Genomic DNA, 22,822 nt, shown 5'->3' on the forward strand with positions numbered 1-22,822 from the left:
ATACATCAACATTTCCAAGACACTGAATATGTCTTGGTCTTTATATACATCAGTTACGTAGAAATACAAACAGTATGGCACACTATGGTAAACCTGTGTGGAGCAGACAGTTCTCAAAAACTAAGGGACTGTGCAAGAAGGTGACTGTGAGGAAAGCCACCAACACAACCCTGAGCAAGTTATAGGCTTCTGTGGCTGCGGCTGGAGAAATTACTTATAGTGCAAGTTTTGAATTTAGCATCACTACTCATAGCTTCATAGAGCAGAGAATTGTCTTCAAACAAAACAGATCAAATGTAGGCTTGCATCTCAGATGTGCCTTCTGGCAAATTGTAGCTGAAATTTCAAGTTTTTTTTTTTTTTCCTGTTTTCGTTTTTTTTTTTTTTAAATAAAATCCTTGGCTGTAACACTTCATCATGAAGCTATATAACTGATGATGCAAAATTCAAAACTTGCACTATGCATAATTTGTCCAGTAGGCTTTTCCTTCCACCTTAAATTATTAAAATAGTAATTTTATAAAGGAAAGAATGGTGTTTTTTTGTTGTTGTTGTTATCACACAAACATGGATTTGGGCAGTTCATTGCAGGGTGGAGGCAGAACTGCCACAGATAACACAGGCACGCTTTAACGTGATAACATGCAAACACTAATACCACAAAACTTACTACAACTTCACACTCTTCAGTGATAGATACACACTTTAATTATCACGAGTCAGCAATTCAATTTCCAAATACTAAGTTTAAACGATACCAAAAATTGACATCATTTCAAAAAAGAAATTGTTACTTAAAGAAAGCAACAAACCTTTTCAGATGAATGAGAACTTGATTATTTTATAGGTTTGCAGTCAAATACAGAATTCCATAAATACAACAAACTGTACAATAATGAGTCACTAATGAACTGATCAGCCTGATGTTTTGTTTTCTTTTAAAGCATTTTATGGATAAACGCTTTTCTTTTTGCAGCATCATTATTGTGGTTTTTTCAAGTCTAAATATTTTTTTTTAACATATATAAAATTATGTTTTGCAAATAAATTCTTTATATGCGTGGTGAGGTTTTTAATGGGAATCAATGTAAAGAAACACAAATTTAAACTGGAATGACTAGCCAGTGACTAATCAATTAACACCAACACAACCATTGACAGTTTTGATCACTAATTTAATTTTGACATTTGAGGGAAAATGTTGAAACTTTGACTTATTTCTACCTGTAGGACTTGTTGCATTTCTGTGAGATGTGATAGTCAGATGTTGGAAATTAATTTTCCACACACACACACACACACACACACACACACACACACACACACACACACACACACACACACACACACACACACACACACATATATATATATATATATATATATATGGAAAATTAATTTATCAGAGAAAATCAACAGTAAATTAACTTGCATAACATGCATGGTGCTTTCGCCACACTCAAACAAATGACTCACTGGATGAACTCAATTCAATTATGAGTAGACTTTCCATCTAATAAATATGAATTAAATTATCTTGTATGGGTGCGCTTAATTTGAGTTTGGGCTACATATATTTATTAGATGGAAATCCTGCTCATAACTGAATTGAGTTCATCCAGTGCATCAGTTTTTGAGTGCAGAAAAATGTCAATTCAATAAGAAATAATCCAGTATCAAGATTGACTTAAAATGTAAGCATAATTAATTTAAGCATGCATTTTTTTAAGGGGTTGTTGTTTAATTAATTTTTTGCTTTGCTCATTTTGGAGCCTGAAAGTTTATTTTAATCTTTAGCATCTGTAGGGCGGCACCAATATCAAAACCTGCAGACTTCTCTGGAACATTCAGCACCTTATCTGAAATGCTTCGTCTGCAGCCTATGAGAAGTCTTTTCTGTCAAGCCTGGGGAGGGCGAGGGGGGTGCCTTTGAAAGGGTTAAATAGCCGTTGAGTCTAAGTGAGGCGACATTCAGCTATTTCCCCAAAGCTTGAAGTGCAGTAACAGGAGCCAACATGGTTGTGTGGAGCGAACAGGAGCGCTGCATCATCGATGGCATCTTTAAGGGCCTTGACTACAATGACATCGGCGGCAAAGCTCTGACCAGGTACGGAACCCATCAGATTAACCAAAAAAAAAAAAACAAAAAACAAAAAACAAAAAAAAAAAGCTCGTGCGTAAAAGCGAACCAAGAAAATCTCGTGCGTCAAAGCAAAACTCATCGTGCTCGTTCCCTTGCAGGTGCTTGATCGTGTATCCATGGACTCAGCGTTACTTCGCCGGATTTGGCAACCTGTACAACGCCGAGGCCATCCTGGCCAACCAGAAAGTCTTAGATCATGGCGCAAAGGTGCTGCACGGCGTGGACCTGGCCCTGAAGAACATGGATAACATCAAGGAATGTTACAAAGACCTGAGCAAGCTGCACTCAGAAGAGCTGCACGTTGACCCCGACAACTTCAAGGTAAACCTTTAACCCCTCAGTGTTCGTTGTTTTTTTGGGGGGGGGAGGTGGGTGGAGGAACGCACAGAATGTGGCGAGCTTCTGCGCAGAATCCGATCAGCTAATAATAATAAAAAAAAATCTGAACATATAAATACATATATACAACATATAAATCAGCGGGTCCTTTAATATCTCTTACTTCCCCATCTGTGTCCGTAGCTGCTTTCTGACTGCCTCTCCATCGTCATCGCTGCCAAAATGGGTGTAAACTTCACTCCAGAAGTACAGGCAGCCCTGCAGAAGTTCATGGGTGTGGTTGTGTCCGCTCTGAGCAAGCAGTACCACTAAACATGCAGCCTCATAACCAGACATCCGACGGAGACCTCACCTGCTCTAAAAGACGTCTCCTTTCATAAACCAATAAAGGTGACTGAATAAAACCTTGTTTGTTCGTTTTTCTTTCATCGTGCGTAAATACGCATGACCAAGGTGTTGTAATTTAATTGGATTAATTATTTTACAGGGAGCCCTTTGAGATTAATTTGAAATGATCATGCACCATTTCAAAGATTTTGAAGCAATTTAGGAATTTTACTTCATCTCAGAGGTTTTCCACTTAAGGGCTTCAGTTTAGTAATATGAGTGATCGAATGGATGTTTCCAGTATGAAGGTTCACAGTTCAAGGTCCGTTCTCATTCTCATGTCACATAAATGTATGCAAATATCGGGATTTCCATCATTACAAATTAAAACTAGAGCATCACGCTAGAGCACAAACCTCTGCCAACACTGGTTTCCAATTCCACAAATTTTTACTTTGGACAAAAATTTCAAGGTCAAAGTCGTGTTAGAAGTGGCTTTTCACAAGATAAATTAGATGTGAATCCAGGACCCCACAACCCTCTCTGCAAAGCATCTACCACCGCAGAGTCCACAGGAGAGCTGTCTCCATCATCAAAGACCCCACTCACCCCCAACATGGACTATTCACACTCCTCTGCTCAGGCCGCAGGTTCAGGACTGTGAGATGCAGAACCAGCAGGTTCAAGAACTCCTTCTTTCCCACAGCCATTAGACTGTTAAACAGCTGAACACCCCCCCCCCCCCCCTTTAAGGACAGAACCCCCCATCACTCATCACTTAATCTTCTATTGGACACTTTACTATATTACGGACACTATTCTATTCCACTACAATACCTGTTAACTTGAATCCATTGGCTCAGTTGCACTAAATTGCACGAAACCATTTACTGCTGAATGTTGCACAAAACAGTGAATGTTGCACACTGATGCAATATCATGTACATATCATGTAGGCCATTACACAAGCATATTTTATATTTTCCTTCTTACAGTGTATAGTTCTTTTTATTACATTATTACATTTTTATACATTGCTTGTTATATTCTATTGTTCTTATCAGCATGCTTATTTTATGTTATTTCATTTTTCCCCCCACTTAGATATTTTTTACTTGGTTATCTATATATATATTTGGGCATCCAGTGTGGGCAGCAAAGTAAGAATTTCATTGCACAGGGAAACATGTTTCTTTACTGTGCATATGACAATAAAAGCTTTGAATCTTGAAAATATACATTAAATGGGGTTTTCAATGTCAAATTTAAATGGGCACAAAATCTGTAATCTGGATCAGATCTGGATCAAACTTTGTCAGTCAATAAAGGATACCATCCTACTTAATGCTTTCAAATATGAAAGAAATTTGATCTTTTTTTGGCAGAGTGATTGATTTTTTGAAAATTCGTTCAGTATTAAAGATAGGGAATTTTACAATTTTCCACGATTTTTCCTGACTTTGACTTTTGGCCTATGACCTTGAAAATTGAATCAGTTCTTACCTATGAGGATATGAATCTTAAGTAAAAATTTCTTAATGATATATGGAAAATTGTGGGCTCCAGGCTGTTCATAATCAGACAAACAGACAAAAATAAAATAAACAAATGAAAAGTGTTACCCCGAGGGTACGATACGATACGATACACTTTATTGTCCCCTCAGGGAAATTTGTCTTGGACTCATGCTAAGTGCCTTTACAAAAGGAAAACAAACAGATACAAGTAAAAACACAACCACATCCATAACAAATTAACATGACAGGAAGTCAGGAGAAACACCATCAGTATTGCACAATTCCAGTTTTAGACATTATTGTTTAGCAATTTGATGGACATGGGGACGAATTAATTTTTGAGTCTATTCAGTCTGCTCCGAGGGACTCTATACCTTCTCCCAGAGGGAAGGAGAGTGTACTCTGTGTGAAGGACATGAGCTGAATCCATCAATATCCTCTGAGCTGCTTTCAAGACAGACTCTTCATAGAGTGAGCTGAGGGACTGATATTATTTCTTTCCAGTTATCTTCACTGCATTATCAATTTGTCTGTTAAGTTTTGTTTTAAGTTGTACAGAGAGGTTGCCGTACCAGGCAGTCATGCCATATCTGACTAGGTTGTCTAACACTGCCTGGTAAAACAACAACATTATTTTTTGATTGACACCATACAAACGAAGTCTACGAAGAAAATAAAGTCTCTGATGGAGTCGAGAACACAAACTGTCCACATGTACAGTCCAGCTGAGAGTATTGTCTATGTGCAGCCCCAAGTACTTGTATGAGCTGACCTGGTCAATAGGAGTACCATGTATGACCACAGGAGTATGGTCCCCAACAGTCCTTGGATCCAGAATCATTTCCTTGGTTTTATTAACATTTAAAACCAAGTGGTTGTCATCACACCACTGCACAAAGTGTTTCACTTCAGAGAAGTACTTTGTTGGACTTGAGTCTTTGTGCAGTAGGCTCAAAATGGCTGTGTCATCAGAAAATTTAAAAACAAAGTTATTACAGTAGTTATTTGTACAGTTATTAGTATAAAGAGTGAAGAGAACAGGAGAACTGACACAGCCTTGTGGTGCACCTGTGCTTGATGATTTGAGTACCGAAAGAGCTCGGTTAACTCTGACTTGTTGTAATCTATTAGTTAAAAAAGAATGATACCATCTAATTAAAAATGGGTTAACATTCATTTCCTTTAACTTAGACAGTAACAGGTATGGTTGTAATGTATTAAAGGCTGAACTGAAATCAACCAATAAAATCCGTGCATATGCAGTAGGATCTTCCAAGTGCTTAAGTGAAAGGTGGGTTAAGCTGTTGATGGCATCATCAATGCCTCTACCCTGCCTATAAGCAAATTGGAGTGGGTCAAGTACAGGATTAACATCCGTCTTGAGGAAAGATAGCATAATCTTTTCGAAGCACTTGCTTACAACAGATGTTAAAGCTATTGGCCTATAGTCATTGTTTCCAGATGAGCACAATTTTTTGGCAATTGGAACAATAATGGATCTTTTCCAGAGGGTTGGTACAGTATGAAGGTCTACAGACTGCTGGAAGACAGGACACCAAGCAGGGGCCAATTCTTCTGCACATGCTTTTATAAGCATTGCAGAGATGCCATCTGGACCGGTGGATTTTTTTGTGACAGGTGATGGGTATCTTTCCTAAAGGTGAACAAGAGAGACTACCACGAGGAACAGCCACCATGAAGAGGGAATGACAAGTTCTTTGACATCCAGGTAAACCCTGAAGTGGTGAGCAGGGTATTGTTTTCACTAGCATTTTTGTGTCTGTGTGTCTGTAGACAAGATTAAAAAAAGGTTGGATGAATTTTCTTCAAACTTGGTGGGAATACAACATGAATAGATATCTAGAGGTGATTAGATTTTTGAATTAGTTTGGTCAATGGTCAAAGAAAACTAGGTCTGAAAAAACAGCTTTTGTGGGTATATCTCAACAACTAAAAAGCCTAGATGGCAAATCTAAAGCACATATTGATCAGCAAAATATTTGTGTTTGATTGGTATGATTGACTTCAAATGACATCACGCAGAAGTCATGTGATGAAGTCATACAGAGTGAAAACCACCATTACAGACAGATGTATATTTACAACCCCAATTCCAATGAAATTGGGACATTGTGTAAAATGTAAATAAAAACAGAATACAATGATTTGCAAATCCTCTTCAACCTATATTTAATTGAATACACCACAAAGACAAGATATTTAATGTTCAAACTGAAAAACTTTATTTTTTTGTGCAAATATTTGCTCATTTTGAAATAGATGCCTGCAACACATTTCAAAAAAGCTGGAACAGGGGCAACAAAAGACTTGGAAAGCTGATGAATGCTCAGAGAACACCTGTTTGGAACATTCCACAGGTGAACAGGTTAACTGGAAACAGGTGAGTGTCATGATTGGGTATAAAAGGAGCATCCCCAAAAGGCTCAGCCATTCACAAGGAAAGATGTGGCGAGGATCACCGCTTTGTGAACAACTGAGTGAAAAAATAGTCCAACAGTTTAAGAACAATATTTATCAACGTTCAATTACAAGGAATTTAGGGATTCTATCATCTACAGTCCATAATATAATCAGAAGATTCAGAGAATCTGGAGAACTTTGTACATGTAAGCGGCAAGACCGAAAACCAACACTGAATGCTCGTGACCTTCAGTCCCTCAGGCGACACTACATTAAAAACCGACATCATTGTGTAAAGGATCTTACCGCCTGGGCTCAGGAACACTTCAGAAAACCAGTGTCAGTTAACACAGTTCGTCACTACATCTACAAGTGCAAGTTAAAACTCTACCATGCAAAGTGAAAGCCATCCATCAACAACATCCAGAATCACCGCCGTCTTCTCTGGACCCGAGCTCATTTAAAATGGACAGACGCAAAGTGGAAAAGTGTGCTGTGGTCTGATGAGTCCACATTTCAAATTGTTTTTGGAAATCATGGACGTTGTGTCCTCCGGACAAAAGAGGAAAAAGACCATCTAGATTGTTACCAGCGTTAAGTTCAAAAGTCAGCATCTGTGATGGGGGGTGTGTTAGTGTCCATGGTATGGGCAACTTACACATCTGTGATGGTACCATCAATGCTGAAAGGTACATCTAGGTTTTGGAGCAACACATGCTGCCATCCAAGCAACGTCTTTTTCAGGGACGTTCCTGCTTATTTCAGCAAGACAATGCCAAGCCACATTCTGCACGTGTTACAACAGCGTGGCTTCGTAGTAAAAGAGTGCAGGTACTAGACTGGCCTGGCTGCAGTCCAAATGTGTGTCACATTGAAAATGTGTGGCGCATTATGAAGCGCAAAATACGACAACGGAGACCCCAGACTGTTGAACAACTGAAGTCGTACATCAAGCAAGAATGGGAAAGAATTCCACCTACAAAGCTTCAACAATTAGTGTCCTCAGTTCCCAAACGCTTATTGAGTATTGTTAGAAGGAAAGGTGATGTAACACAGCGGTAAACATACCACTGTCCCAGCTTTTTTGAAACGTGTTGCAGGCATCCATTTCAAAATGAGCAAATATTTGCACAAAAACAATAAAGTTTATCAGTTTGAACATTAAATATCTTGTCTTTGTGGTGAATTCAATTGAATATAGGTTGAAGAGGATTTGCAAATCATTGTATTCTGTTTTTATTTACATTTTACACAACGTCCCAACTTCATTGGAATTGGGGTTGTAGTTGTACATTTATATTAAGATATGCATCAGATGTCTGACACCTTTCCAAATTAGTAGCATTTACTGTTTTGAGTTCAGTTGACCCACCAATGAAGAAAAATCCCCCCAAAATTTGTACCCAACATCTTGCATGCCAAAAAACGTTTACACACTAATTAATACACAACACAACAAGGAATCAAGTGTGAGTAGGTGTTTATTATTATAACAAAAACCCCAAAAAACTACAGAAGTGTCTGACGTAAGGGAACGCGTCCCGTCTCATCGATACTTCTCAGCGAGCACGGCGACGAAAGCTGACAGGTACTTGTCCATGGCTGCATGCATGACAGGCGTGAAGCGCTCACCCAGGTGACAGGCCAGGCTGATGAGGACACAGTGAGAGAATATCTGCAGAGAGCACCACAACAGTTACGCATGGCTACAGGAAGTGCACTCAGAGAACACAGGAAGTGCTCCAACCAGCCCCATTTGGCGTTTTGCACCACCAATCACGATGCAGCGGTCAGAAAACCATCAGTCGTGGAGAAGGATGGAATATCAAGGCTGACAGAGTTTTACATTTAAACAAGCAACTGGTTATTTGGTTGACTGGTTTAAACTCTTTTTTTTGGTTTGTTTTTAAACAACTGTTTAATCATCGATAATATTCATGCTGTAACATTTTCATTTCATTTATACAGCAGCAAACCACAGCGAAGTTGCCTCAAGGAGCTTCACACAAGTAAGGTGTAACTTTACCAACCCCGAGGGCAAGCACACAAGCAACAGTGGTAAGGAAAAACTACATCTGATGATACTGAGGAAGAAACCTCAAGCAGACCAGACTCAAAGGGGTGACCCACTCAGGGGTGCCGCAAAGAGGAGAATAAGGACAAGGGGTCCATGACTGACAGGGGCCCAGAGAGGCCCCAAATACAGTTATAATACTGACAAAATAATATGGGAGGTGGCCTAGTGAGATCATGGGGCCCAAAAGCCCTGGCGGTGCCCCTAGACCAACTGCTTAGGTCATACTAATAAAAACATTTTTAACAATACAGAGGAACATCAAATGTTTGAGAGTTATTAAGTCCACACAGACATCCAGGACAGCACCAGTTGGTGGGGGAGGATTGGGTCTTCAGCTCCAGTCTTGGAGTCCTGAATAGTCCTGAATTCGAACCCAGGGTCGCTGCGGCCACAAGGCACTGAGTACTGGCTGTACTATACACTCACAGCGTTGGTAACAGGCCGCTTGGTTTAATCTAGTTTAAATATGTTTGGTTCACCACAGAATGCCACAAGAGGCCACTGCACCACTGCATGCTGAATTATCATCAATAATATGTTTATTTTTATATTCTCATATTTGTATTGTAGTGCAGCAGATAAGCAGAAAAATATTTCAGTTTGTTAAAGAATTATAAAATTTGGTACAATTGCTCATTAAGACCCACTCTTGAAAAGTTTGGACAGCCACACAAAATTTCAATATGGCTGCCATTTTTTTCAAGATGGCCGCCGATTGTACCAATTTTGGTCAATTTCTGTGTTCACATGTGAAAAAAAAAAAACTCAATTAAGCATTCAAACCCTGTCCTGGGCTCTTAGACAGCATTTGGGACACTAAACTAAGCTAAACTACACTAAAACTAGTACTATTGCACCATATTGGAGTTAGTAAAGCTAGGGGAAGCATTAGTAAAGCAGGATTAGCTGACACTGAACCCCATGCTAAGTTTCACAGCAGTGAAGTCACCAGTGTGCCGTGGTTGTGTGCTGACATTCACTCCTTCAAACTAAATGTATCACTAACACCACAATCTAAATTGTATATAGACTTGAATTAATAGCCACAAAGGTATGTGTTACAATGACTTACGAGACATAGAACATTCTCACATTTAACAAACTTTTATAAAAAGAGCACTTTTTGTTTTGACTGAAATATGAGAAATGGCAAAGGATTTTGGCTGCCATCTTTGTTCATATATGCTAAATCAAATTTTTAGCAAAAATACATAACGCTCTTGTCCATTGACATTGCATAGGCTATATAAAACCAACAAAAATTCATAAACACATGACCAGAAGCACATAACCTGTGTGATAACAACTTGATTGGTGGCCAGCTTGAAAAAAGGCGGCCATCTTGAAATTTTCAGTGGCTATCCAGTAAATCTGTGGACTAATAGCCTGAGGAGAAGATGTGCAACAAATTTCATGTTTCTTTGTCTAACTTGCGTATTTTCCTGATAAAATGGATTTATCTGCTGCACCACTGTGTTGCTATCTCACAAGATTATTTTAGATTTATTTATGAGTTATTTTACTTACTTATTCCTGCAGACTAATGGCAAATGAATTTCTGATTCTGATCTTATTTTGGTTTTGGTGTTCGGGTAAAATAGTTTAAATCTGGCGTAGAACACAGTCTAAAACCTCAAGCTAATGTTTCTGGAGAGAATTCATATTAAGGTTTGTTCTAAGTCAGATTGTAAAAACGTTACAGAGTGATAAACCTGAACATGGTCAGTGATGGATATTCATATTTTCTGTGACTGTCCTAAAATGACTTCCTACTGGTTGGCTGTGGTAACACAGGTAAAGCCAATAATCAATAATCAACCTTCAGACTGATCTTTGATTTGGCTTTTATCTATTTGAGTAATGCAGCTGTTGGACTCCAAAGGCATGACAGCTGTCTGTCACAGATATGACTATCAGCAGGTAAAAAAAAACAAACAAAAAAAAAAACAAGAAATGGCTAAACAAATCTTCAACAATCACAGTGGATAGAAATAGTTAAGGAAATTTACAGAAAGGAACAATTGACCTTCTTTCTCAGACTTCAGGAAGAATTAAAGGACTTGGCTCAGGATAGGGAAGTATGGGATGAGCTGTGTGGCTGTGGACTGGTGGTTGGACTTAAAGGGACTCAGAAGAACTGCTGGCCTCCGTGATGTAATGTCTGTATTAATTTTATGTCTGTGATGTGGTTATATATTTTATTTATTATATGTTGGCCCTGTCTGTTCAGCGATTTATCTGTTGGTGAAAATGAGTAAATAAAAGTAAGTAAATAAATAAATAAAATGAGTAGGTAAATAAATAAATAAAATAAGGTGTGAATAAATATAGGTATTAAAGGCACTACGCTGCGGTGGTTTGAATCATATTTGTCTAATAGATTACAATTTGTTCATGTAAATGGGGAATCTTCTTCACAGACTAAAGTTAATTATGGAGTTCCACAAGGTTCTGTGCTAGGACCAATTTTATTCACTTTATACATGCTTCCCTTAGGCAGTATTATTAGACGGTATTGCTTAAATTTTCATTGTTACGCAGATGATACCCAGCTTTATCTATCCATGAAGCCAGAGGACACACACCAATTAGCTAAACTGCAGGATTGTCTTACAGACATAAAGACATGGATGACCTCTAATTTCCTGCTTTTAAACTCAGATAAAACTGAAGTTATTGTACTTGGCCCCACAAATCTTAGAAACATGGTGTCTAACCAGATGCTTACTCTGGATGGCATTACCCTGACCTCTAGTAATACTGTGAGAAATCTTGGAGTCATTTTTGATCAGGATATGTCATTCAATGTGCATATTAAACAAATATGTAGGACTGCTTTTTTGCATTTACGCAATATCTCTAAAATCATAAAGGTCTTGTCTCAGAGTGATGCTGAAAAACTAATTCATGCATTTATTTCCTCTAGGCTGGACTATTGTAATTCATTATTATCAGGTTGTCCTAAAAGTTCCCTAAAAAGCCTTCAGTTAATTCAAAATGCTGCAGCTAGAGTACTGACGGGGACTAGAAGGAGAGAGCATATCTCACCCATATTGGCCTATCTTCATTGGCTTCCTGTTAATTCTAGAATAGAATTTAAAATTCTTCTTCTTACTTATAAGGTTTTGAATAATCAGGTCCCATCTTATCTTAGGGACCTCATAGTACCATATCACCCCAATAGAGCGCTTCACTCTCAGACTGCAGGCTTACTTGTAGTTCCTAGGGTTTGTAAGAGTAGAATGGGAGGCAGAGCCTTCAGCTTTCAGGCTCCTCTCCTGTGGAACCAGCTCCCAATTCAGATCAGGGAGACAGACACCCTCTCTACTTTTAAGATTAGGCTTAAAACTTTCCTTTTTGCTAAAGCTTATAGTTGGGGCTGGATCAGGTGACCCTGAACCATCCCTTAGTTATGCTGCTATAGACTTAGACTGCTGGGGGGTTCCCATGATGCACTGAGTGTTTCTTTCTCTTTTTGCTCTGTATTCACCACTCTGCATTTAATCATTAGTGATCGATCTCTGCTCCCCTCCACAGCATGTCTTTTTCCTGGTTCTCTCCCTCAGCCCCAACCAGTCCCAGCAGAAGACTGCCCCTCCCTGAGCCTGGTTCTGCTGGAGGTTTCTTCCTGTTAAAAGGGAGTTTTTCCTTCCCACTGTAGCCAAGTGCTTGCTCACAGGGGGTCGTTTTGACCGTTGGGGTTTTACATAATTATTGTATGGCCTTGCCTTACAACATAAAGCGCCTTGGGGCAACTGTTTGTTGTGATTTGGCGCTATATAAAAAAATTGATTGATTGATTGATTGATAAATACAGTGCAGCTGGAAAGTCTTAAGAACTTCAGTTTTTCCACATTTTGTTATATTACAGCCTTATTCCAAAATGGTTGAATTTTTTCCCCCTCAAAATTCGACTCACAATACTCCATAATGACAATGTGAATTTTTTTTTTTTTTTAGATTTTTTGCAAATTTATAAAAACACTAATATCCCCGTCACACATAGCCAGAATCACGCAGAATGAAGTGTGCCTTGCACACACGCGCGCTGCACACTCGCGTGCACGTGCGTGTGAGGAACACAGCGCTCCCTCCCACTCCAGTCCCATGTTTGCCATCCAGACGTTTGGACATCAGGCAGTCGTCAACGCCTTTTATAGCCGTCTGACAGCAGTCTGTGCCATCTACTTATTGTCCACATGCGCTTTGGATGCCATTGTACAGGTGTGGACGAGGTCATCTGATGCGTTCTGACACTGCTGACCACGCCCCTTTTCCAACTGCGTCGGATTATGGTAATAATGCAACTGTGTCGGATTATGGTAATAATGCAACTGCGTCGGATTATGGTAATATTTGCAGTGTCGGGCATGGTTCCTGCACATTCTTGCTATGTGTGACGGGGGCTTTAGAAATCACACGTACATAAGTATTCACAGCCTTTGCCATGAAGCTAAAAACTGAGCTCAGGTGCCTCCTGTTTCCACTGATCATCCTTGAGATGTTTCTACAGCTTAACTAGAGTCCACCTGGGGTAAATTCAGTTGACTGGACATGATCTGGAACGACATGCACACACCCGTCTACATATAAGGTCCCACAGTTGACAGAGCACAAACCAAGCATGAAGTCAAAGGACTTCTCTGTAGACCTCCAAGACAGGAATGTCTGGAGGCACAAATCTGTGGAAGGGTACAGAAATATTTCTGCTGCTTTAAACGTCCCAATGAGCACAGTGGCCTCCATCATCTGTCAATGGAAAACATTTGGATCCACCATGACTCTTCCTAGAGCTGGCCGCCCGTCTAAACTGAGCGATCAGGGAGAAGGTGATCAAGAACCCAATGATCACTCTGACAGAGCTCCAACATTCCTCTGTGGAGAGAGGAGAACCTTCCAGAACGACAACCATCTCTGCAGCAATCCAGCTATCAGGCCTGTATGGCAGAGTGGCCATACAGAAGCCACTCCTTAGTAAATGGCACATGGCAGCCCACCTGGACTTTGCCCAAAGGCACCTGAAGGACTCTCAGACCATGAGAAACAAAATTCTCTGGTCTGATGAGACAAAGATTGAACTCTTTGGTGTCATGTTTGGAGGAAACCAGGCACCATCCCTACAGTGAAGCATGGTGGTGGCAGCATCATGCTGTGGGGATGTTTTTCAGCAGCAGGACCTGGGAGACTAGTCAGGATTGAGGGAAAGATGAATGCAGCAATGTACAGAGACAATGTGTAAAAAAAAAACTGAAGTGCTGTGAATACTTTCTGGATGGGCCGTAAATACAAGTAAGTAATCAAATAAATAAATAAACAAAATAAGGCATTAAAAAAATAAAGTTGTAAATAAATAAATAAAATAAATAAGAAAATTAATTAAGTAAGTAAATAAATAAATATGATTAACAATAGTTAAAATCTGGTTAAAACAGTGACACGATCTTCTAGGTGAAGAGTAGATCAATTCAAAACATAATAAATCAGTTTTAAAACGTGTATCAGATGAGGTCTTTTAGCAGCTGATTTTTAACACCTGTAAACCAGTTTTTAAAGACACTGTATTTAAAGACACTGTTTTTTGTTTGTTTTTGTTTTTTGGCTGATTTTTTTTACATGTATTTATTAATTTTTTTTATGATTGAACAATTTAAAGATAACTCCCAGATTTGTAACAATCCGGGATTAGAATTTTATAGACACAATGATTCATTGATTTACAGTAAAACTAATCAGAGCTCCTGGTGTTTTGCAACAGATTAACAACATTAACAAATTTTATTGGATCTTGTTCATAAACTGTACATTACTAGGAATATATCACTAACTATGACTGATCATAATCGTTGTTTGACAGGTTTCACAAAGATCAGTGGATTCCTTTTTGAAAAACTGATGTGAACTGTTGACAAATTTAGATTCAGAATCCACACAACGATCCCGACCAGCACCAAAATTTGTTGTGTTCTTTCTTTTGACAAGATCAAATCAAATGCAAAGTTCCATGGAGACTTGCAGAGAAATAATTAAAATGCTTCCATATTTCCATAAGAAAGTCAAATGATTCCAACTCCACATCCCAGTTTGGCGCCTTGGCAGCATGACGACTTCCACCAAGACCTTCTGTCTGTCACAGGATTACACGTAAAAGTTTTCAGTCTGTGTGTGTAAAAATTATAAACTGTAGCTAATAACAACCTTTCATGTACATAATCCATTTAAAACAAGTGAAACTTTGTGCCGATCCAGATGTTGTCAAAAATACTGCTGCAAACACATAATACAGATTGTTAATCCCAAGGCTAAATTCCAGGATTGTCCAATTTCATATATATATATATATATATATATATATATATATATATATATATACGAGGGCTGTCAATAAAGTTACGGTCCTTTTTATTTTTTTCAAAAACTATATGGATTTCATTCATATGTTTTTACGTCAGACATGCTTGAACCCTCGTGCGCGTGCGTGAGTTTTTCCACGCCTGTCGGTGACGTCATTCGCCTGTGAGCACTCCTTGTGGGAGGAGTCGTCCAGCCCCTCGTCGGAATTCCTTTGTCTGAGAAGTTGCTGAGAGACTGGCGCGTTGTTTGATCAAAATTTTTTCTAAACCTGTGAGACACATCGAAGTGGACACGGTTCGAAAAATTAAGCTGGTTTTCAGTGAAAATTTTAACGGCTGATGAGAGATTTTGAGGTGATTCTGTCGCTTTAAGGACTTTTCACGGTGCGAGACGTCGCGCTGCGCTCTCAGGCGGCGTCGTCAGCCTGTTCAAGCTGAAAACCTCCACATTTCAGGCTCTATTGATCCAGGACGTCGTGAGAGAACAGAGAAGTTTCAGAAGAAGTCGGTTTCAGCATTTTATCCGGATATTCCACTGTTAAAGGAGATTTTTTTAATGAAAGACGTGCGGACGGGTCCGCGCGTCGGGACGCAGCCGCCGCGACGCTCCGCCACAGGAAAAACACCTCTGTTGAAAGCCTTAAGGACAAGTTGGAACATGTCCTGCCTGTTAAACAATTTCTCATATACTCACTCCACTGAAAGCCATCAAAAGCCACCTGGATTTTACAAATGGTTATCAACACGGAGGTGTTTTTCCTGTGCCGCCGCACCGCGTCGGCTGCGTCCCGACGCGCGGACCCGTCCGCACGTCTTTCATTAAAAAAATCTCCTTTAACAGTGGAATATCCGGATAAAATGCTGAAACCGACTTCTTCTGAAACTTCTCTGTTCTCTCACGACGTCCTGGATCAATAGAGCCTGAAATGTGGAGGTTTTCAGCTTGAACAGGCTGATGACGCCGCCTGAGAGCGCTGAGCGACGTCTCGCACCGTGAAAAGTCCTTAAAGCGACAGAATCACCTCAAAATCTCTCATCAGCTGTTAAAATTTTCACTGAAAACCAGCTTAATTTTCGAACCGTGTCCACTTCGATGTGTCTCACAGGTTTAGAAAAAATTCTGATCAAACAACGCGCCAGTCTCTCAGCAACTTCTCAGACAAAGGAATTCCGACGAGGGGCTGGACGACTCCTCCCACAAGGAGTGCTCACAGGCGAATGACGTCACCGACAGGCGTGGAAAAACTCACGCATGCGCACGAGGGTTCAAGCATGTCTGACGTAAAAACATATGAATGAAATCCATATAGTTTTTGAAAAAAATAAAAAGGACCGTAACTTTATTGACAGCCCTCGTATATATATATATATATATATATATATATATATATATATATATATATATATATATATATATATATATGCTTGTGTGTGTGTGTGTGTGTGTGTGTGTGTGTACTCTCTGAGTGCCCTTCCATTGTTCTTATAAAGTGACAGCATCACACTTTAAATACTGAAGTATTTAAGAATCTCTCATTAGAATGATGCTGAAATCAAAATTAGCAACCTTGAAGTTCCAGGGGTCGATCCGTAGTTGGTAGGCATGCAGGGTCTGCAGACGAGAGAGCGTGACTGTCAGCTGGCTGATGTCTTTGGCACCTTCAGCTATGGCCTGGACTATCTTTCTACCGTGGGACAGCATGTGGCGTGAGCGTGGACTGATGTCAAGATGGGAGAAGTATGTCTTACTACCTGGACACGTCACAAACATCCTGTGGAGGGAAGAGACATTAATTCCAGTTTGGGATTGAAAGACTAAATATATCTTTAGATTACTTATTGAAGCTCAAGGTCTTGCTGCAGTTTTGGATCTTTGCAAGATCTTGGATCTTTGTCAGTGTAACATTAAGCAGTGGTAACCCTCTGCCTTACAAATCAAACCGTGCTTTTGAAATCAGTCATGAAAGCTATCTTTTGAAAATAAGGGCTCTACTGATGCTCAAGGTCATACTGCTGTGATAATCTTTTTTCCCCTCAGACACAAACAGAAAAAAACAAACAAACCTGAGCTTTACATATGACTACAGCTCTGTATTTTTGGATTAATTATGATGTTTGATGCTCATGGACATACTTGTGCTTTATTTTTAAGTTTTGCTAAGTCAGTGGAGAAAGAAAACATCTGCTTCACAAATCAAGCTTTAGAATTCACACAGAAGAAGCAACTTTTGAAAAAGTAGGATACCATGGATGCTCAAGGTCATACTGCCACTTTCAGGCTTTACATTTTGCTAGGTTATGGGTGATAGGAAACAATGTTATCCCTGTACCTTACAAATGAAACCACACTTACCCATTAACCCTATCTACTGGAAATAATGACGCCACTGAATCTGAATGTCACACTGCTGCTGTTACTTGCTTTTTATTAAATTCTAAGGATCAATGCTAATCCTCAAAACACAAAGCTAAGCTTCTCAAATGGCTCACTTCAAATAAAATAAATAAATAAATAAATATATGTGGGGATACATGACAATGTTTGAATCTTAAGGTCATACTTCTATTGTTGATCTTTATGTCTTTGGTAACAGAAAGCAGCGTTAGCTCTTTATCTTACTTCATTGTAGATCACAAGGAACAATGTTGCGCTTCTTAAAATTGGGTTCCTGTTAATTCTAGAATAGAATTTAAAATTCTTCTTCTTACTTATAAGGTTTTGAATAATCAGGTCCCATCTTATCTTAGGGACCTCGTAGTACCATATTACCCCATTAGAGCGCTTCGCTCTCAGACTGCAGGCTTACTTGTAGTTCCTAGGGTTTGTAAGAGTAGAATGGGAGGCAGAGCCTTCAGCTTTCAGGCTCCTCTCCTGTGGAACCAGCTCCCAATTCAGATCAGGGAGACAGATACCCTCTCTACTTTTAAGATTAGGCTTAAAACTTTCCTTTTCGCTAAGTCTTATAGTTAGGGCTGGATCAGGTGACCCTGGACCATCCCTTGGTTATGCTGCTTTAGACGTAGACTGTGGGGGGGTTCCCATGATGCACTGTTTCTTTCTCTTTTTGCTCCGTATGCATCACTCTGCATTTAATCATTAGTGATCGATCTCTGCCCCCCTCCACAGCATGTCTTTTTCCTGGTTCTTTCCCTCAGCCCCAACCAGTCTCAGCAGAAGACTGCCCCTCCCTGAGCCTGGTTCTGCTGGAGGTTTCTTCCTGTTAAGGGGGAGTTTTTCCTTCCCACTGTAGCCAAGTGCTTGCTCATAGGGGGTCGTTTTGACCGTTGGGGTTTTTCATAATTATTGTATGGCCTTGCCTTACAATATAGAGCGCCTTGGGGCAACTGTTTGTTGTGATTTGGCGCTATATAAAAAAAAAGTTGATTGATTGATTGATTGATTAAAATTAAATCTTAAACTCTTAACGTGCTTAAATGGCGTCTCACTAATTTAGAAGATCTTCACTTAGCCTGGAAAAAGAGTCTGTTGCTCTATAAAAAAAACCTCCGTAAAGCTAGTACATCTTACTACTCATCACTAATTGAAGAAAATAAGAACAACCCCAGGTTTCTTTTCAGCACTGTAGCCAGGCTGACAAAGAGTCAGAGTTCTATTGAGCTGAGTATTCCTTTAACTTTAACTAGTAATGACTTCATGACTTTCTTTGCTAATAAAATTTTAACTATTAGAGAAAAAATTACTCATAACCATCCCAAAGACGTATCGTTATCTTTGGCTGCTTTCAGTGATGCCGGTATTTGGTTAGACTCTTTCTCTCCGATTGTTCTGTCTGAGTTATTTTCATTAGTTACTTCATCCAAACCATCAACATGTCTATTATACCCCATTCCTACCAGGCTGCTCAAGGAAGCCCTACCATTATTTAATGCTTCGATCTTAAATATGATCAATCTATCTTTATTAGTTGGCTATGTACCACAGGCTTTTAAGGTGGCAGTAATTAAACCATTACTTAAAAAGCCATCACTTGACCCAGCTATTTTAGCTAATTATAGGCCAATCTCCAACCTTCCTTTTCTCTCAAAAATTCTTGAAAGGGTAGTTGTAAAACAGCTAACTGATCATCTGCAGAGGAATGGTCTATTTGAAGAGTTTCAGTCAGGTTTTAGAATTCATCATAGTACAGAAACAGCATTAGTGAAGGTTACAAATGATCTTCTTATGGCCTCAGACAGTGGACTCATCTCTGTGCTTGTTCTGTTAGACCTCAGTGCTGCTTTTGATACTGTTGACCATAAAATTTTATTACAGAGATTAGAGCATGCCATAGGTATTAAAGGCACTGCACTGCGGTGGTTTGAATCATATTTATCTAATAGATCACAATTTGTTCATGTAAATGGGGAATCTTCTTCACAGACTAAGGTTAATTATGGAGTTCCACAAGGTTCTGTGCTAGGACCAATTTTATTCACTTTATACATGCTTCCCTTAGGCAGTATTATTAGACGGCATTGCTTAAATTTTCATTGTTACGCAGATGATACCCAGCTTTATCTATCCATGAAGCCAGAGGACACACACCAATTAGCTAAACTGCAGGATTGTCTTACAGACATAAAGACATGGATGACCTCTAATTTCCTGCTTTTAAACTCAGATAAAACTGAAGTTATTGTACTTGGCCCCACAAATCTTAGAAACATGGTGTCTAACCAGATCCTTACTCTGGATGGCATTACCCTGACCTCTAGTAATACTGTGAGAAATCTTGGAGTCATTTTTTATCAGGATATGTCATTCAATGCGCATATTAAACAAATATGTAGGACTGCTTTTTTGCATTTACGCAATATCTCTAAAATTAGAAAGGTCTTGTCTCAGATACTGAAAAACTAATTCATGCATTTACTTCCTCCAGCTCCCAATTCAGATCAGGGAGACAGACACCCTCTCTACTTTTAAGATTAGGCTTAAAACTTTCCTTTTTGCTAAAGCTTATAGTTAGGGCTGGATCAGGTGACCCTGAACCATCCCTTAGTTATGCTGCTATAGACTTAGACTGCTGGGGGGTTCCCATGATGCAGTGAGTGTTTCTTTCTCTTTTTGCTCTGTATGCACCACTCTGCATTTAATCATTAGTGATTGATCTCTGCTCCCCTCCACAGCATGTCTTTTTCCTGGTTCTCCCCTCAGCCCCAACCAGTCCCAGCAGAAGACTGCCCCTCCCTGAGCCTGGTTCTGCTGGAGGTTTCTTCCTGTTAAAAGGGAGTTTTTCCTTCCCACTGTCGCCAAGTGCTTGCTCACAGGGGGTCGTTTTGACCGTTGGGGTTTTTACGTAATTATTGTATGGCCTTGCCTTACAATATAAAGCGCCTTGGGGCAACTGTTTGTTGTGATTTGGCTCTATATAAATACAATTGATTGAATTGATTGATTAAATTCAAAGCATAATATTTATTCAATATAACATTTTGGTTTAAATTATGATACTTGAAGCTCATGGTCATATTTCTGCTTTTGGCCATTTGTTTTGTAGTCACTTATATCGAAGCGTTGTAACACACACACACACACACACACACACACACACACACACACACACACACACACACACACACACACACACACACACACACACACACACACACACACACACTCTGATGGAGTTAAAGGTCAGGCTTGTGTTTTCAAGGTGAAAGTTCACGTTTTATTTTATATATATATATAATAAAAAACCTTTCATCAGTGAACATCTAGTAAATTTACCCGTTTTAAAACTGTCACATTCTGAAACCATGAGTCCAGTATCTTTATGCATATAGTGATTTTAACCATAAATGTATAAATATGAAAAATCTTATGTAATATTTATATGTATATTTTATATTTTATGATAAATGTGAAAACCTTTTTAAATAATTAACATCAGTGAGTAAGAGATAATGTCTTATTTTCCAGTAAATCGACATAAAATGTCAAAGTGTCATTTGTATAGAAGTTAATCACCTACCTAAGAAGTGCATCTGAACCGATATCTTCAGCCACAGGAACCAGACTTTCCCATGTTTCTGCAATTAACTTTTTTTGTTTCTGTGAGAGCATCATAGACTAATTACTGCACTGAACTAATGAAGGTGGAAATCATCTTAATCAACCATCTTATGTCAGTAATGACACTGTTATCCCAAAGGGATATAGTAAAGTGTTAATAAAGGCTGCAGAGTGAGAGAAGGAGACGTGGCGGCGGCTGTGGTTTGGCTTTTTATCAGGGACTAACCAGCTGGGTGGGGGCTCCAAACCAACCGTCCATCTGCTGCTTGATGTGCGTCACATAGTGGAGGATTTTACACTATCTGTAACGTGGCTGGCCTGTTGTGGGCTTTTACTTTGCAGGTTTAGGATCCTCTCCCCTTTGACCTTATTGCATATCATGTTTCCCATTTCAACCACCAGGTTTAGTGCAACCAGTTGACATAACTACATTAAGTAAATATAGCATTTCATTTTTAGAGTATTCCTCCCAAAAGCCATTCCGAAATACAATTTGACCAATTCTCCATATATTACAAAAACCAGTCAGTTCGTGATGCATTACAAAAAGTCAGTTAATCTACACTGAAAAAAGAGAATAGTTGAACCAACTTGAATTGTTTCAATTGGTAACATCTAAATGAATTAAGTTGTTTAAACTTAAGTTTGTAAGTTAGAGTTGATCGAACTTATAACTTAAGTTTAAACAACTAATTTCATTCAGGTGTTACCAATTGAAACAACTTTTTAAATTGGTTCTTTTTTCAGTGTGTAGGTTTGTGATATCATCACGAGAACGGGGGCATGAAATGTGGGGTGACCGGGGAGGGATTATGATAAGGGTTATGGTTAGAGTTAGGAGAAAGGGGAGGATTACAAATAGTAAAATTTAAAAAAAAAAGTCACAAAAAGCTCCCCATTTAAGTGATGGAGCACAAATAAAGCGTGAGACTGGGCTGTGCCAAAGTGGTACTTCACATTTATTTGTGGCAGTTTTAGCAAATAAGCAAAGTTTTGACTGATTTTATAATTGTATGAAAAGTAGTTCATTCCGGAAGTTCATGTGGATATTTAAATATGAACTAAGTCAAGGGGCGCAATTTAGAACTAGAAATGGGGGGGGGGGGGGGGGGGGGGGGGGGGGGGGACAAAGTGCGAGGCCCACAGGCCCGAAGCCCATAGGCCGGGGGTCTGGGGGCCGCTTTAGGCCCCCAGAAGCCAACGGTTTGTAGATAAGCTCAGATGCATTCTGAGCATCCAGAACAGTAATTTTAATGTTTTGAGAAGACCATAAAGTGGACACCATTTGACTTATGCAATTTGAAACTGTGGATATAAGTACTGTATTCTGAGAATAGCCAGCATTGATTTTATTAACATCCTGGTGTAAATAAGGTGTCACCACAAGTGTAGAACTCAAAAAGAATGATAGGTTGAGTTTTCATTAAAACAACTGCAATGTGGTAAAATGTATTCATAAATATGAAAGAACAGGCTCTTAATAATTATTAAGTATCACATACTGTATTTTTTTTTCTCAAGATTTGTTTTTGCATAAGTTTGAAATAACAACAGATCATAAGTTTAGGATAAATTACTTATCATGAATTTAATTTTCGAAGTGGCACTAATGACAACACTCATACTGAACAT

At 39.1% G+C, this 22,822-nt stretch overlaps 2 protein-coding genes across 3 annotated transcripts; one reads left to right on the forward strand and one right to left on the reverse strand.

Moving 5' to 3' along the window:
- The first annotated feature begins 1,925 nt into the window (after positions 1–1,925).
- LOC117530853 (hemoglobin subunit beta-1-like) lies at positions 1,926–2,871 on the forward strand. 2 transcript variants are annotated; one of them, XM_034193796.1, is made up of 3 exons: positions 1,926–2,107; positions 2,242–2,464; positions 2,666–2,816. In XM_034193796.1, the coding sequence occupies exons 1-3, from the start codon at positions 2,016–2,018 to the stop codon at positions 2,792–2,794; spliced, it is 444 nt and encodes a 147-aa protein (XP_034049687.1). In that variant the 5' UTR covers positions 1,926–2,015; the 3' UTR covers positions 2,795–2,816. The 2 variants fall into 2 exon arrangements, with proteins under 2 accessions (XP_034049687.1, XP_034049688.1); XM_034193797.1 differs by having other exon boundaries at positions 1,951–2,102; positions 2,237–2,464; positions 2,666–2,871.
- A 5,339-nt stretch (positions 2,872–8,210) lies between these two features.
- On the reverse strand, positions 8,211–21,378 carry zgc:163057 (uncharacterized protein LOC563335 homolog). Its single transcript, XM_034193798.1, has 3 exons — positions 21,150–21,378; positions 16,742–16,946; positions 8,211–8,422 (listed from the first exon to the last, which is right to left on the reverse strand). The coding sequence occupies exons 1-3, from the start codon at positions 21,242–21,244 to the stop codon at positions 8,294–8,296; spliced, it is 429 nt and encodes a 142-aa protein (XP_034049689.1). The 5' UTR covers positions 21,245–21,378; the 3' UTR covers positions 8,211–8,293.
- Between the last annotated feature and the right edge of the window lie 1,444 nt (positions 21,379–22,822).

The sequence above is a fragment of the Thalassophryne amazonica genome, chromosome 18, assembly GCF_902500255.1.
Source record: "Thalassophryne amazonica chromosome 18, fThaAma1.1, whole genome shotgun sequence".
Classification (NCBI taxonomy): Eukaryota; Metazoa; Chordata; class Actinopteri; order Batrachoidiformes; family Batrachoididae; genus Thalassophryne; species Thalassophryne amazonica.

Excerpts from the sequence above, each read along its gene's own strand:
- LOC117530853 (XM_034193796.1), top strand. The coding sequence starts at position 2,016 with ATGGTTGTGTGGAGCGAACAGGAGCGCTGCATCATCGATGGCATCTTT. Across the intron at positions 2,108-2,241 it reads GGCGGCAAAGCTCTGACCAG|GTGCTTGATCGTGTATCCAT; the intron begins GTACGGAACCCA and ends GTTCCCTTGCAG. Across the intron at positions 2,465-2,665 it reads TTGACCCCGACAACTTCAAG|CTGCTTTCTGACTGCCTCTC; the intron begins GTAAACCTTTAA and ends CTGTGTCCGTAG.
- zgc:163057 (XM_034193798.1), bottom strand. The coding sequence starts at position 21,244 with ATGATGCTCTCACAGAAACAAAAAAAGTTAATTGCAGAAACATGGGAA. Across the intron at positions 16,947-21,149 it reads GGTTCAGATGCACTTCTTAG|GATGTTTGTGACGTGTCCAG; the intron begins GTAGGTGATTAA and ends TTCCCTCCACAG. Across the intron at positions 8,423-16,741 it reads TCGACCCCTGGAACTTCAAG|ATATTCTCTCACTGTGTCCT; the intron begins GTTGCTAATTTT and ends TGCTCTCTGCAG.